General features: G+C 45.9%; 1 protein-coding gene across 1 annotated transcript; it reads left to right on the forward strand.

Moving 5' to 3' along the window:
* Positions 1-10,407: 10,407 nt before the first annotated feature.
* On the forward strand, positions 10,408-11,728 carry LOC122454492 (zinc finger and SCAN domain-containing protein 4-like). The gene has a single exon (XM_043489021.1). The coding sequence runs from the start codon at positions 10,466-10,468 to the stop codon at positions 11,726-11,728; it is 1,263 nt and encodes a 420-aa protein (XP_043344956.1). The 5' UTR covers positions 10,408-10,465.
* The last annotated feature ends 3,570 nt before the right edge of the window (positions 11,729-15,298 follow it).

The raw sequence follows: 15,298 nt of genomic DNA on the forward strand, positions 1-15,298 counted from the left end.
TTCTTTCAATGCCCGCAAGAATGTTCTTCCTCTACCTCTTGATCTGTCTGGACGCTTGGGTTGTTTAAGCTTCATCTCAAGTGACTTTTCCTCCAAGGAGCTTTTCCTTGACTGCACAGTCCATGGAGGGTCCTCCCACTGCTCTCTTGGACAGAGGCGCATCTTTCATCACAGACTGTGTGACCAGTTTTATGCTGGGGACTTTGTCTTTTCCAGGAGTTCCACAGAAGTCCCAGGATCATTAGATGACTTGTGCACTTGGCCTTGAACTTTAGTCCAGTGGAAGGAATGCTCTGATTGGTCAAGACCAGATCAAATGATCACCCCTGACACACAGATGTAGAAGGGAGGATGAGGGAAAGGAGCAGAGTCAGTCTCCCTAGACATTAGGACTAAGAGTTGAGGTAGTTCCCCCAAAGGAAAACAGGGGGTGCCACTAAAAGAGTGGGTGCTGAAGAGGCAGAAACTCCAGATGCCCTCCTGTGAGAGTCTAACCCACTCGAGGCAGGGGCTGCTTAAGGAGAAGACCCCTGTTCTCCTCCTCCTCAGGAGTATAATCTGATTATAAAAGGAAACTTGTAGCAACTGAACCTGCACAAAAGATTTTCCTAGGCTTGGTCCTTGGGATCCCAGCTTCCTGACCCCAGGGTGTATTTATATGAGGAAGAAGGACTCAACCTGGGGAAGCATCTGAAACAACTGAAGGGGTGGGGTGATTTCTAAACAAGACAGATCCTGGGCTGGAGTTCTGATCTTCACTCCATCACATGTCTTCTGCATGATCCTGGGCAAATCCTCTCTGAGCCTCAGGCTCCTAAGGAGTAGATATATGTCAGTAAAAATACCCACTTTGCAGGTTTACTCTGAGAATTCAATCAATTTACATGGTAGAGGACTCCAGGTAGTGACGAGTACAACATAACATTCAGGAGACAAAGATGCTGGTGATGCTGGTGATGCTGGAGAAGAAGACAATGACAGAGGAGAAAGTGGAAATCATGATGATACTGGGGCTAGACTCCAATCTTCAGATTCATGGAAAGGACCTTTGAAAGTCATCTGAGTCATTTAACTCCTATAGGTCTCTTATACAAAACCCTAAGAGATAGGATTTGATTTTGACCAGGTTGGGGAAACTGAGGTTCAGAAGGAAGAAGACCTTGCCCAAGAAGCTCTTGGGCAGAGATGGGCATGAAACCCAACTCAGTTAACTTGGGTTTCTCTACCAAGAGCCTGCTACCACCCAGTAGTCTGAGGGATTCTTTCATTCTAGCAAAGTGTAAGCAGTACCTCCACACAAGCACACCCATGAATTTGTGAGTTTACATCCGTGCACTGGAGGAGGGGCCACTGCATTATGGGACCTTCATCTCTTTTTCTTTGGGCTTTTTTCTACCTTCTGTGAGCACCAGACAAAAGATTCTATTTAAAAAGAAAACACACACAAATTGTAAAAACCACCCATATTTCAAAAGCAATTTCACATCTGCACTGAAATTCCTCTACTTACAAACATTCACAGATAAGAACAAAGCCATGCACTAAAGAAAAAGTAGGCCAACTCTGCCTGCTCCCCACAGATGGTGTGAAGCAGTCATGCGCATCCATTTTAGTCTTGGCCATCGCGTTATTCATTAGTGTTGGCTCATGAGCTGTTTAAAGAAGTGTCTTCTTACCATGAAAAGAAGAAAGTCAAAGTAAAAACATCTTTGGATATATTTTTGAAGAGCTGAAAAGAACCAAGTAGAGCTAGAATCAATGCCAGCGTATCACTGGTTCTTTTGTAAACCTCAATTTTACACAGACACATACACTGCAGAGACTTATATATAATGTCTCTTTGGACTGAGAAAGAAATGGAACTAGACACCACCTTTTGGACACATGTTTGTACCTGGCTGCTTTCTGAATTTCTATCAGCAGCAATACCACTGAGCATCACCTTATTTTAACAAGACAATTAATGGTATTGTCCAGAGATAACCAAGCTTAATACTCACTATGGCAGACACTGTTACCTATGTAGCAGCCATTCCCCACCACTTCCTTCCTTCCTAGTGAAGTCTCTCCCTAACAACAGAAGTTGGAAATGGCAGATATTTTCTTAGATTCTCTTGCACATATAGTTCTGACCAATGAAATGTAAGAAGAACTGTCTAAGGAACACACCTTGATAATAAGAAACAGATGTAGGAGGAGAGGCCTTGTGCTTCCTGCTTTGGATATTACCCCATGAAGATGTGAAGCCTGGAGCAGCCATTTTGGAGCCATGAAGTCACAAAGACCCTAATGCTGGGAAAGACTGAAGGCAAAAGCAGAAGGGGGCAGCAGAGAATGAGATGGTTAGATAGCATCACTGACTCAATGGACATGAATTTGAGCAAATTCAGGGAGATAGTGGAGGACAGAGGAGCCTGGTGTGCTGCAGTCCATGGGGTCACAAATAGTGAGACAAAACTCAGTGACTGAACAACAACAAAAGACAAAAATTAACAGGCTAAAGATGGCAGAGCTGAAGGATAGAAAGATGCTGGCTTCTTGATGACAAAGTTGAACTGTAAACCAAGATCCTGGGATGTTGATGCCTGAGCTGGAGTAGATCTCCCATCTGCAGGCTTGCTGCTGTACCCTGCTGCCTCCACAAGCCAAAACTAATGTTAATTGAACATTTACTAAGTACCAGACGTTCTTCTGAAGCACTTCACATGTGTTACGTTGAAATCTCACAGCAATCCTATGAGATAGATCCTAACTAACCCCATTCTCCAGAAGAGGAAATTGAGGCTTAGAGGTTTTAAGCATCTTGCCTAAAACCACACAGCCAGTGTGTGACTGAGCCAGGATTTAAACTCCAGAGCTCAAACCTGTAACCACTTTGCTTTACTGTCTCATCCTCCTATTCCTTCTCTCCACTCTAACCTCTAAGTAGACTGACAAATCATCTAGATGTTTTTGGTAGGTACACCCGAACTGTTCCCTGACTTGCTATTGCCCACATAATGCCTTGTATATGCTTGGAAGCCCAGATGCTTGAGCTACTAACTGCCTGAGAAATCCAAGAAGTCTTCCAGGAAGAGTTTGAATTTGCCAAACAAATGGAACGAAGAGGGACTGTGTACTAGTCTGAGTTCATAGTTACAAGAACAGATTATGACTTCCGCTCTTTTAAACAGGAAAAGAATTCATGAAGAGGTTGCTAGGAGCTCACAGAACTACTGGGAGGAATGGAGAACCACACTCCAAGCCACAGGGCCAAAAGGTTTGCCGTAAATCATGTCACCGTACGGGTCTAATGAAGACCTCACAATCATTGCCCCCGCCCAGCACCACAGCTCCACCACCAGGCTGGAGACGGTTCTGCAGGTCCCTTCTGCTCTGGGGAGTAGCCCCTGATCTCAAGGCCAGGTCAAGTGCATCTGACTGGCAGAGCCCGTGTCACATGTCATGACCTAGCTGCAAGGGAGGCTGGGAAAGGAGCTGTTGGCATTCTCAGCTCCTATTCTGGAAAAGGGCCTCTGCAGCCACCAAGACTCAGAGGAAGGGCATTCAGTAGCTGGATGGCCAAAGACACTGTCAAGTTGTTTTGTGTCCACAGCAGGGGGGCATTTAAGGCAAAGGGAACAGATCTTTCAAAGGCACAGAAAGCATGTGCCTGTCTTGGCTCAGAACAATGAGATGGACGCTGTGCTCCTTAGAGTATATATTTAGTGCTGAATTATGCCTCCAGAGTTGCTCTTTGGACAGCTTGCCTTTGCATGTCAGTGTCTTCTGTCTGCAAGGGCAGACTTTGTTCTTGACGGATCTCAGAAGGCCTGGAGGGGTGCCAAGCATTCCAGAAAGATTCAACTGCTCTAAGAGGAAAAAGGAGGTAACAGTAGTAGGACACAACCACAGTGCAGGATCCTTTTGTCCAAGGCTCAGCTCCCAGGAGAGGCAATTCACAAAGGATCCTGGCACATAAAACTGCCCTTTCAGAAGACAGCAGAGCCCTGCAATTCTTCTTAAAGGGCCAGCTGCTGCCTGCCGAGTCCTTTCACCCCAAAACCTTCTCCACCTGCTGAGAGCTCAGAGGGGTGGGGGTAATGTCTTCTCTAGGTCTTTCTCCCTCTCCTAGCCAATGACAACCTAGGATAGCCTTCACCCTTCAAATAGGAACTAGAAATCCTGCTCCAGGCTCTGATCCCAATAAAGTCACAATGAATGAGTGTCAGACAGTAGCAAGAGTGTAGCCGGAATCAGAGTTCCCTGTTGGAAAGGCACAAGGCTTCTCTGGCCAGAGCGGCGACCCATCCTGTCTGCACTCACTCTCCTGCCTTCGAGAGCAGCAGCTGTGGGAACCTATCCTCAGAGATGTTGAGGGGACATATTCCAGACAGGCCAGGGAAAGCAGAAGTGATGGAAGGATCTTGACCTCCCTTATTCCCACTCAGCCAAAGTGACCCCTCGTCCAGACCCCCTTTCTTCACTCCCAGATTGGAAATCTGTGTGGCAGCCCCAGCCTGACACCTACAGTCACTCTCTGCCCCTCCCTCTTTCAAATCCAAACAGCAGCTCCAGGATACCTCCCAGACACATCACCTCTCTCCAGAACAAGCCCAAAGGTTCCCTTAATGGGACCCTGGTCCCTAGTCTTACCCTCTCTAAAGTATTGCCCCAGGGTGATGGACAACATTTCTTGAGGTCCTAGTAAAATGCTCTTGCACAGGAAAGTACCCCTTTGTTCACCTTAAGGCTGCAGTTCTCCGTCTAATGCAGCTCTCACCCCCCCCCCCCCGCCCCCAGTTGACATTCGGCAAAGTCTGAAGACTTTTCCAGTTGTCACAACATGGGCCAGGGGGATGTTACTGGCATCTAGTAAGGAGATACCAGAGATACTGCTAAGCACCTACTAAGATACTGCTAAGCATCCTGCAATGCACCGAACAGCCCCCACAATGGAGGATTATCCAACACGCCAAATGCCAAGGGGGTCCAGGTTGAGAAACTCTACGTTAAGGTGAAGCTGCCCAACCCAGCTTCTGACAGCCCCTCTAATCCTCCCATGGTCCACCACAAAGGCTTGCCCACCACAGCTTCATTCACCTTGACCTCCATCCCTGAATGCCCTGTCTGTGTTCTTGTATATGATTTCAGGAGCACAGATGCCCCAGCCCCCAGCTCCCCTGCCTCAGTTCCTGAGGACCGGCTCCCTGCAGGCCTTAGAGTGCCTTGGCAATCCTCCCAGCAGAACCAGGGAGACACAAGTTCCGGTAACCCTCTCACCATTCAGACGGTTTCTCTTTCCCAAGAGACTGGAGAGGAGCCTTCACTGGTGCCAAGAGGGAGAGATGGGCAAGCGCCCCTCCCAGGAATCACTCTGCTTTGGAGGAAAAAACATGCTAAATAGCAACAAGGCTTCAGTCACACCTCCTGCCCCAGGGCCCCGTGTCACACTTCTTGCCAGGAAGGTTAGCCAAGGTTGGGGCCCACATGGCTGTATTTCAGTTCAGTGGAGGGAACTGGGACAAAGATGGCCTGAGCCATTGTCTGGTTCAACATGCTCCTGGCCACTGCTCCCCTTCAGGCTGAGTACCCTAGCCAAATGGCCGACCCCTGGCCAGACCTTTCTGCCTCTGTGCCTGTGCTCACACTGGCCTCCCTCTCTGGAAGGTGTTTCCCCTGCTAACTCTACATGCCCAGGCCCCCTTTTAGCTGCTGCCCGGGAAGCATCCTTTATCCCACTGTTAGAACAATTCAAAGAATTGATGCATTCAAATTGTGGGGCTGGAGAAGACTCTTGAGAGTCCCTTAGACAGCAAGGGGGTCAAATCAGTCCATCCTAAAGGAAATCAATCCTGAATATTCACTGGAAGGACTATTACTGAAGCTGGAGCTCCAATACTTCGGCTGCCTGATGCAAAGAGCCAACTCAATGGAAAAAGACCCTGATGATGCTGGGAAAGATTAAAGGCAAAAGGAGAGGGGGGTGTGCAGCAGAGGATGAGGTGGTTAGATAGGGTCACCAACTCAATGGACGTGAATTTGAGCAAACTCCAGAAGCTAGCAGAGGACAGATGAGCCTAGCATGTGGGGTCCAGTCGGATCTGACTTAGCAACTAAAGAACAACAGGAACCATCATAGCATTTTGAAACATATTTCCAGTTGGTTTCTAGTCCTAAATTCTTCATACTAATGGATAGTGACTTTCCCAAGGGCAGTAGATCACTATTCCTCTTGAAACCCTCAGTGCCTGGCACAGGGCTGAGCCCCAGTAAATGAACAGCTAACGGAATAAATAAGCCATCTCTGCCATGATCTCTCTTCCTCTTTGCTTTCTCACAGGTTGTTCCTTCAGTCTGGAACACCCTTCCCACCACCCATTGCATGGCCCATCTCCCCACACTAGGACGTCACTCCAATATGGCTTCACAGAGTCACTTCACCCAAGAGGCAGTCCCGATCCCAGGCCCTGGTGTGTGCCCTGCCATATGGGCCAATAACAGCTGTCATCTTTTCTCACAGCCTTTCCCAGGCTTCTGCAGATGCTCTTCTAAGCAGCCTCTGCTTAACCAACTCCTGGATTGAGAGATGCTCTCCACTCCTCCTTCTGTAAGAAACACAATTGATGTCCAGAGCAAACTGCCAGGAAACAGTGCCCTTCACTTTAGGCTGCCGTCCTGACACTTATTCCACTTCTCTTCATCCTATCTAGCAGGGCCCACATGCCTTTAAGAGGTTGAAGACGCCAGTCACCTGCTTTCCTAGTCTGCTCTGCAGGGTCATAGGCACAATCCTGGCCAATGTGAGCAGAGCAAGTGTTGGCTGGGGGCTTCTGGGAAAAGTTTCCTCTCCCTCTTCTTTGCTGGGTGAAGTTGTGGGTGCATGAAACTACTGCCAGATGTGGGAGCGATTCTGTACCATGAGATGTTACTAATCCTCTGCAGATGGTAGCGAGAAATCTCTGTGACCTGAGGACACTGCTGGGCCACTGAGCAGCTCAGGGACTCCCTGACTCCAGGCTCCTTCTTATGTGAGATAATACATGTTTTCACTATTTAACCCAGTGGTTTTCACACTGCGGGCTGTACCCCTTAATAAGGCGTGGGATTATTTTAGTAGGTCATGGCCAGCATTTTCTTTTAATGGGATAGAAAAGAATCAACTAGAATAGAAAACATTAGATAGCATCCCACAAAGTAAAGGTAAGTCATGTTTTTGAAAATGTGTTTCAGTTCATATTCTATGCATGTATATGTGTGGGTACACTGAGTGACAATGAAAAATGTGTTTTCTTACTATGTACTGAAGGATTATTAAAAGCAAAACTGAAAAGCTAGTTTTAGTGAGAGTCTGTTACTTGCAGCCAAATGCATCATATCCCATTCAACCACTCTTTAGCATGCCTGCGAACTTCTCCTTACAACTTGAGTTGTTTGTTGAATATGGATGGAGGTAAGAAAATTCCACAATTGGAGACAATACCACGAAATTCTAGAAGGATTATATACTTGTATTAATTCAAAATATATTGCTTCTCATTTAAAAAAAAAAGTGTTTTAATGAAAAAAATTATAGAACTCCAGTCTGCAAATTCAGATCCCCCTAAAAAGACTCTCCTACATCAAAACATTGGCAAATGAGCATATATGTATATGATTTGGGCTAAAACAAAATGTTGATGGCATATACATATCACTTTGATACCATAATTTCTTATGGTAATCAAGCCTTTTTTTCATTGACTGGGTACCATTCTCTATCACATTGCACAGGGAGCTTCTAGAATATTGTTTAATATCTATATTCTATAATTGATCATAAACCATGAGAGCAGAAAACATGACCATTCTGTTCATCACTTTATGCCCAAACACAGTACCAAGTACACAGGAAATCCTTAATAGGTATTGTTTCAGTGGATAAATAACTTAACAAATGAACAAACAAAACCATTGATTTATTTTATTGGTTCATTTGATCCCCCACAAAAGCCTTGTGAGATAGAGAGGGCTTATATATTTTTATTCTAATATTGGTGATGAATTAATTGCGGTTCACAAGAGCTAACTGCCTTAAGCCACACACCAGTACTGAGAGCCAAGTTAAGGCCCCAGAACTCTTAACTCATGGGGTTACTCAGCTGCAAGAGGGTTATGATGTGAGGCCATCCCATTACCAGAGATCCTTCCTTACATTCCACTTCCAGTGCTTTGATTTTGTGATTTATTCAGAATGCTGAAGAGAATTCTTTTGTTTTGTGAGTCCTGTTAACATTTGGAGGGTTATTGGTGAAGTTTTATTAGGGAATTGGCTCTTTTAAGTGGGAGCCTACAGCCAGAGGCCAACATTTGTTCCCCCCAAAGGGAATGTTTCCAATTTTATAATAGCAGTTGACGGGAAAAGATTGTTTCTGACAGAAATTCACTTTACAGTTGACTTTGTTGGGTCACATCTATTCAGTCAAGTAAAAGATTCCTGATCCTGAATAGTCAACCAGTCACTATTAAAAATCTTTATATCTTTGGTTTAGCTTATGCTTCAGTTTCCTTGAGCATCTACTCTTTTTTATTCTAGGACATGCATGGTTGCTTATAAAAGAACACATATAAAGTCTTCTTATTCAGGACTTCCCAGGTGGTCCAGTGGTAAAGAATCTGCCTTCCAAAGCAGGGGATGCTGGTTCAATCCATGGTTGGGGAACTAAGATCCCACATGCCAGGGTGCAACTAAGCCCATGTGCCACAACGAAGACCTGATGCAACCAAAGAAACTAAAAACATTTTTAAGTCTTCTTTTTCATGTGTGTGTGCTCTATGCTCAAAAATGTGGAAAGGGGCTGGCATGAGGGAGTCTTCTTGGGTGTGGAGCAAGTTCTAGATCTTGATCTAGGTAGTGGTTTCCCAGTGTGCGCATGAAAAGGTCAAGTCCTTTAAGACCTGAGTACTTTGCTGTATAAGATATACTTTAAAAGTTTTTTTTTTAATATGCCTGGTTTTAATTTTATAAAGAGCTAGAACATGGAGAATGGAACTAGCACGTCCTAGAGCAAACCAGTTCAAGTTTACAAACATTTATTAAGTGCTTACTGTGTACAGGGCTTCCCAGTGGCAAAGTGGTAAAGAATCTGCCCGCCGATACAGGAGACACAAAAGCCATGGGTTTGATCCCTGGGTCGGGAAGATTCCCTGGAGAAGAAAATGGCAACCCACTTCAGTATTCTTGCCTGGAAAATTCCGTGGACAGAGGAGCCTGGAGGGCTATAGTCCATGGGCTCAAAAGAGTCAGACACGACTGGGTGACTGAGCACACATACTAGGTACAAGGCAGGGTGCCAGACCCTGGATGAGACAGATTACAGTGATCACACTAATCGTAAATAGTCCTTGACACAAGGTGGGTCCTCAAGAAACAGCTGTGAAATTAATCTATGAGTTAATTAATAGCTAGCACAGAGGAGTTTCCCCCCCGGTGGCATTAGTGGTAAAGAACCCGCCTGCCAAGGCAGGTGATAAAAGAGATGTGGGTTTGATTCCTGGGTCACGAAGATCCCCTGGAGGAGGGCATGGCAACCCACTCCAGTATTTATGCCTGGAAAATCCCATGGACAGAGGAGCTTGGCATGCTACAGTCCATGCGGTCACAAAGAGTCAAACATGACTGAGGCGACTTAGCATGCATGCACACACGCACGCACGCACAGAGGAGTTAGTTTAAAAAGGGAACAGAGATGCACTGTCCTCTGATCCAGGAAGAAGGAAGACAAAACTGAATGAGCATACTGGTCCATGGAGATGATCAATCCCCATATAAATAGTTGGTTTTGATTCGAGAACATCAGCAGTCAGTCATTTCTGTGGAAAAGATTGACTTGTACCTGCTCTGTTCCACACCTCAAGCCAGACAATGGCGACAGCAAGCTGTTCACTGCGGGAAATGAGAAGAGAGAAATCTGAGGTTGCTCCTGTAGGGCATGAGGAAGTTATTGGACACCTCTCCAAGGAAGGGTGGGAAAGAGCAGAAATAAGAACTCAGAAGGCTGAGCAGGAAGTGAGAAGGGCAGACATCGAACCACAGTCATAGACTTCTCTTTTGAAAAATTTGTACGAGAAGCAGAAAAATATTAGACAGTACCTGAAAATGGACAATGAGACAAAGATTATTTTATAATAAGCAGACTTGACCATGTATGTAGACTGAGGAGAAAGACTAAAGGATTGAAAACATTGGGGAGAAGTGAGGCAATGGCTGCTGAATTAAAGTGTTGAATAGGGACTTCCCTGGTGGTCCCGTGGTTAAGAATCTGCCTGTCCAAATTCTCTACTGCTGAACCCCCAGGGAAGTCCTCTGGAGGTCCGGATGGAAGTCGAGGTTCATGGCCAATTGAGCTTTGCAGTCCTTGAACATTGTTGAAAGAGATTGCCCGAGAAACAAGTCAGTGGAGACTGAATCCCTCAAGTTGCAGCTCTCTGAGAATTCTTGTTAAGAATGGCTTCAGACCGCAGAATCTCCTTTGAAGGTGAACCATCCAGGAGGGATCCTGGGTCAGAAAATTCACCCACCCAAGGATCTGCCATCCAGGAGGAAGAGGGGATCCCTGAGTTCCCCAGCACTCAGCTCAACTTACTTCAAGACAGCAATAATTCAAGTGCAAGACAAGAACTGCAAAGACTCTATCACTTATTTCACTCATGGCTGCAGCCAGAAAAACACAGCAAGGATGAAATAATTTCTTGTCTGGTCCTGGAACAGTTTATGATCAATGGGCACTGCAGTGACAGGTCCATTTTACAGGAGAAATGGAATGCAAGTGGCAGAAACCTGGAGAAACTCATGGAGGATCTGACGGACGATGGCATGAAGACACCCGGCTTAGTCCACGTCCACATGCAGGGACAGGAAGCCCTCTTTTGTGAGAATATGCCCTTAAGACAAGTTATCATTCACTTCACAAAACAGTTGTCGACAGGAACCCCAACAAGAGAGAATGCGGGGACAACCTCCTGGACTCCTCAAGATATGTCCCTGGAAACAGGACAAAAAAATGAAGATAAAGAAAATGATGACAACTTTTCTGTGAAAACTCATCAAGTAAGTGACAGCATTACTGGTCCAAGCAATCAAATACCTTCCCTACTCATTGTCCAAGAAGAGAACAGTCCGAGGCTGGAAGAAGGAGGTGTTTCTCTGGAGAATCCACGAAGCTCCAGAAGAGGAGCAGGCCCAGGCCCCTCCAGGCCCCAGGACGGATCCCTCAAAGGACCCTCTACTCAAGATGTCCTCATGGAAGTGGAAGCAGACCAGGTCACCCCTGAGCCTGTTTCTACCCACCAGAGCTCTGAGGGGACTTCTGCATGTGGGGAACACCGGGAAAGATCCCATAGAGCCCCAGAAGTATACAGATGTGAGAGGTGTCCCAAGACCTTCAGGCATTCCTCTCGGTTCAGAGTTCACCAGAAAAGACACAATAATGAGAGGACATGTGTTTGTGCCGAGTGTGGCAAAGGCTTCTTCCAGGCTTCAGACCTCCATGTGCATCAGAGGATTCACACAGGAGAGAAGCCCTTCGCGTGCAGCACATGTGAAATGGCCTTCACCCACAAAACCAACCTTCGGGCTCATGAGAGAACCCACACGGGAGAGAAGCCCTACGAGTGTTCCCTCTGCCAGAGATGCTTCCGCCAGTCCTCCACCTACCACCGCCATCTTAGGTTTCACCAGAAAACTACCCTCAAAAGTGCTCCACACTAAATTAATCTTCCTTGGCTACGGCCCCAATGTGTAATGGATATAAATATGTATGTGAATATGTAGATTTCCATAGTATTTCTCCATTTAGATTATACTTTATAAAAATAATTAAAAGAAAAAGAAAAAAAGTGGGGGCTTTCCTGACAGTCCAGTGGTTTGGACTCTGTGCTTCCACTAGAGGACATGGGTTCCACCCCTGGTCAGGGAACTAAGATCCCAAATGCTGCACCATGCCACCCAAAAAAAGTACAAATTAAAAAATAGGGAAAAAAAAAAAAGGAAGAGAAATAAAAAAATGTTAAATAGAAAAAAAAAAAAAAAAAAAAAAGAATCTGCCTGTCAATGCAGAGGACACGGGTCTGATTCCTGGTCCAGGAATCAGGTCCACATGCCTTGGAGCAACTAAGACTGCAACTACTAAGTCTACTGAAGAGTCTGTGAGCCGCAATGAAGAGCCTATGTGCTGAGACCCAACTCAGCCAGATAAATAAATTAAACAAATAAAGTGTTGGATGAAATGGGAGAAGAAGGGGAGGAAGAGCCTTTTGGAAAGGTTTCTGTCAGCTCTCAGCAATTGCAACAGACTCCTCAGTGGATCCCTGTTCTCACTCCCACCTCTCCTGTTCCTGCTTCCCACGCAGCCATGGTGATCTTCCTGAAATGCAAATCTAATCACGCAACATTCCTATTTACAGCCGCCAAAACCTTCTTAATCCACGTACAAAACTCCTTGCCATAAGCCCTGCACTGGATGACTCCAACCTCCTTCTCTAAGCTCATGTCTCCAGTTCCCCCTTCCTCACTTCGAACCACCATGCTGGCCCATCCTCAGCTCCTGCCACAGGCCCATTTCCTTCCTGCCTCGAGACTCCTGCACATGCCAGTCTCTCTTTCTTAAATGCTGCTCTCCCCCAACCTCACATGGTTGCCTCATTCTTATCTTTTGGGCCTTAGGATTCTGGTCACCAGTTCTGATGTGTGGCACACCAGCTAGGTGTGGTACAATTCAACTCGATTCTGACCGTATCAACCCAGAGGTAGATAGTGTCAGAACCCACAGGTTAAGGGCTCAGTCCTACAAAACTGCCCCCTCCTACACACACACCACAGATGTCAATTGCAAGCCCAGGTTGTTAACCTGTGCTTCTGACTCACTGGCTTCAGATGGAAGATTTTCATGACCCCCTCCTTGAGTTTGATTAATTGGCTAGAATAGCTCATAGAGAAATATATTGCTTACTTACTGGATTACTAGTTTATCATAAATGGATAAAACACAGGAACAGTCAGATGGAAGAGATGCACAGGACAAGGTATGGGGAAGGAATACGGAGATTCTATGTCCCCTCCTATGTCCATAGCTCTCACTTCTTCACATGTTCACCAGCCTGGAAGCTCTCCAAACCTGACAGGCTGGGCTTTTACGGAGGCTTCATTACATAGGCATGATTGATTAAGTCACTGACTGCTGCATGAGTCACGCAGTCATGTCCAACTGGCTGTGACTCCAAGGACTGTAGCCCTCCACACTTCCCTGCCCACAGGATCTTTCAGGCAAGAATACTGGAATGGGTTGCCATTTCCCTTCCAGGGGGCCTTCCCGGCCCAGGGATCAAACCCGTGTCTCCCGTGTCCCCTGCGCTGCTGGAGGGTTCCTTACCGGCTGAGCTGTCACCAGCCACTGGTAGCTGAACTCAGTCTCCATCCCGTCCCCCCTCTCTGGGACTCAGGCTGGGAGGGGTGCAACTGAAAATCCCAACCCCATGAATTGGGGTTCCCCTAGTGGCCACCAGTTCCTCTAGTGGCCAGTGCCCATTCTTAGGTGATCTAGTTCAGTCACTCAGTTGTGTCTGACTCTTTGAGACCCCATGCCAGGCTTCCCTGTCCATCACCAACTCCCAGAGCTTGCTCAAACTCATGTCCATCAACTCGGTGATGCCATCCAACCATCTCATCCTCTGTCATCCCCTTCTCTTCCTGCCTTCAATCTTTTCCAGCATCAGGGTCTTTTCCAATGAGTCAGTTCTTCACATCAAGTGGCCAAAGTATTGGCATAAGACCTTCCAAAGAATATTCAGGACTGATTTCCTTAAGGATGGACTGGTTGGATCTCCTTGCAGTCGAAGGGACTCTCAAGAGTCTTCTCTAACACCACAGTTCAAAAGCATCAATTCTTTGGTGCTCAGCTTTCTTTATAATTCACCTATCACATCCATACTTGACTACCAGAAAAACCATAGCTTTGACTAGACAGACCTTGGTTGGCAAAGTAATGTCTCTGCTTTTTAATATGCTGTCTAGGAAGGTGATAGCTTTTCTTCCAAGAAGCAAGTGTCTTTTAATTTCATGGCTGCAGTCACCATCTGCAATGATTTTGGAGCCCAAGAAAGTAATATCTCTCACTGTTTCCATTCAGTTCAGTTCAGTTCAGTTGCTCAGTCATTTCTGACTCATTGCGACCCCATGGACTGTAGCATGCCAGGCCTCCCTGTCCATCACCACCTCCCAGAGTTTACTCAAACTCGTGTCCATTGAGTTGGTGATGCCATCCAGCCATCTCATCCTGTATCCCCTTCTCCTCCCGCCTTCAGTGTTTCCCATCATAAGGATCTTTTCAAAAGAGTCAATTCTTCGCATTGGGTGGCCAAAGTATTGGACTTGCAGCTTCAGCATCAGTCCTTCCAATGAACACCCAGGACTGATTTCCTTTAGGATGGACTGGTTGGATCTCCTTGAAATCCAAGGGACTCTCAAGAGTCTTCTCCAACACCACAGTTCAAAAGCATCAATTCATCTGCACTCAGCTTTCTTTATAGTCCAACTCTCACATCTATACATGACTATTGGAAAAACCATAGCTTTGACTAGATAGACCTTGTTGGGAAAGTAATGTCTCTGCTTTTTAATATGCTGTCTAGGTTGGTCATAACTTTTCTTCCAAGGAGCAAGTGTCTTTTAATTTCATGGCTGCAGTCACCATCAGCAGTGATTTTGGAGCCCCAAACATAAAATCTGTCACTGTGTCCACTGTTTCCCCATCTATTTGCCATGAAGTGATGGGACTGGATGCCATGATTTTAGTTTTCTGAATGTTGAGCTTTAAGCCAACTTTTTCACTCTCCTCTTTCACTTTCATCAAGAAGCTCTTTAGTTCTTCTTCACTTTCTGCCATAAGGGTGGTGTCATCTGCATATCTAAGGTTATTGATATTTTTCCTGGCAATCTTGATTTCAGCTTGTGCTTCCTCCATCCCAGTGTTTCTCATGATGTACTCTGCATATAAGTTAAATAAGCAGGGTGACAATATACAGCCCTAATGTAGTCCTTTCCCGATTTGGAACCAGTCTGTTTTTCCATGTCCAGTTCTAACTGTTGCTTCTTGACCTGCATACAGATTTCTCAGGAGGCAGGTCAGGTGGTCTGGTATGCCCATCTCTTTAAGAATTTTCCAGAGTTTGTTGTGGCCCACACAGTCAAAAGCTTTGGCGTAGTCAATAAAGCAGAAGTAGATATTTTTCTGGAACTCTCTTGTGTTTTCGATGATCCAACGGATGTTGGCAATTTGATCTC

This window comes from Cervus canadensis, chromosome 16, assembly GCF_019320065.1.
Source record: "Cervus canadensis isolate Bull #8, Minnesota chromosome 16, ASM1932006v1, whole genome shotgun sequence".
Classification (NCBI taxonomy): Eukaryota; Metazoa; Chordata; class Mammalia; order Artiodactyla; family Cervidae; genus Cervus; species Cervus canadensis.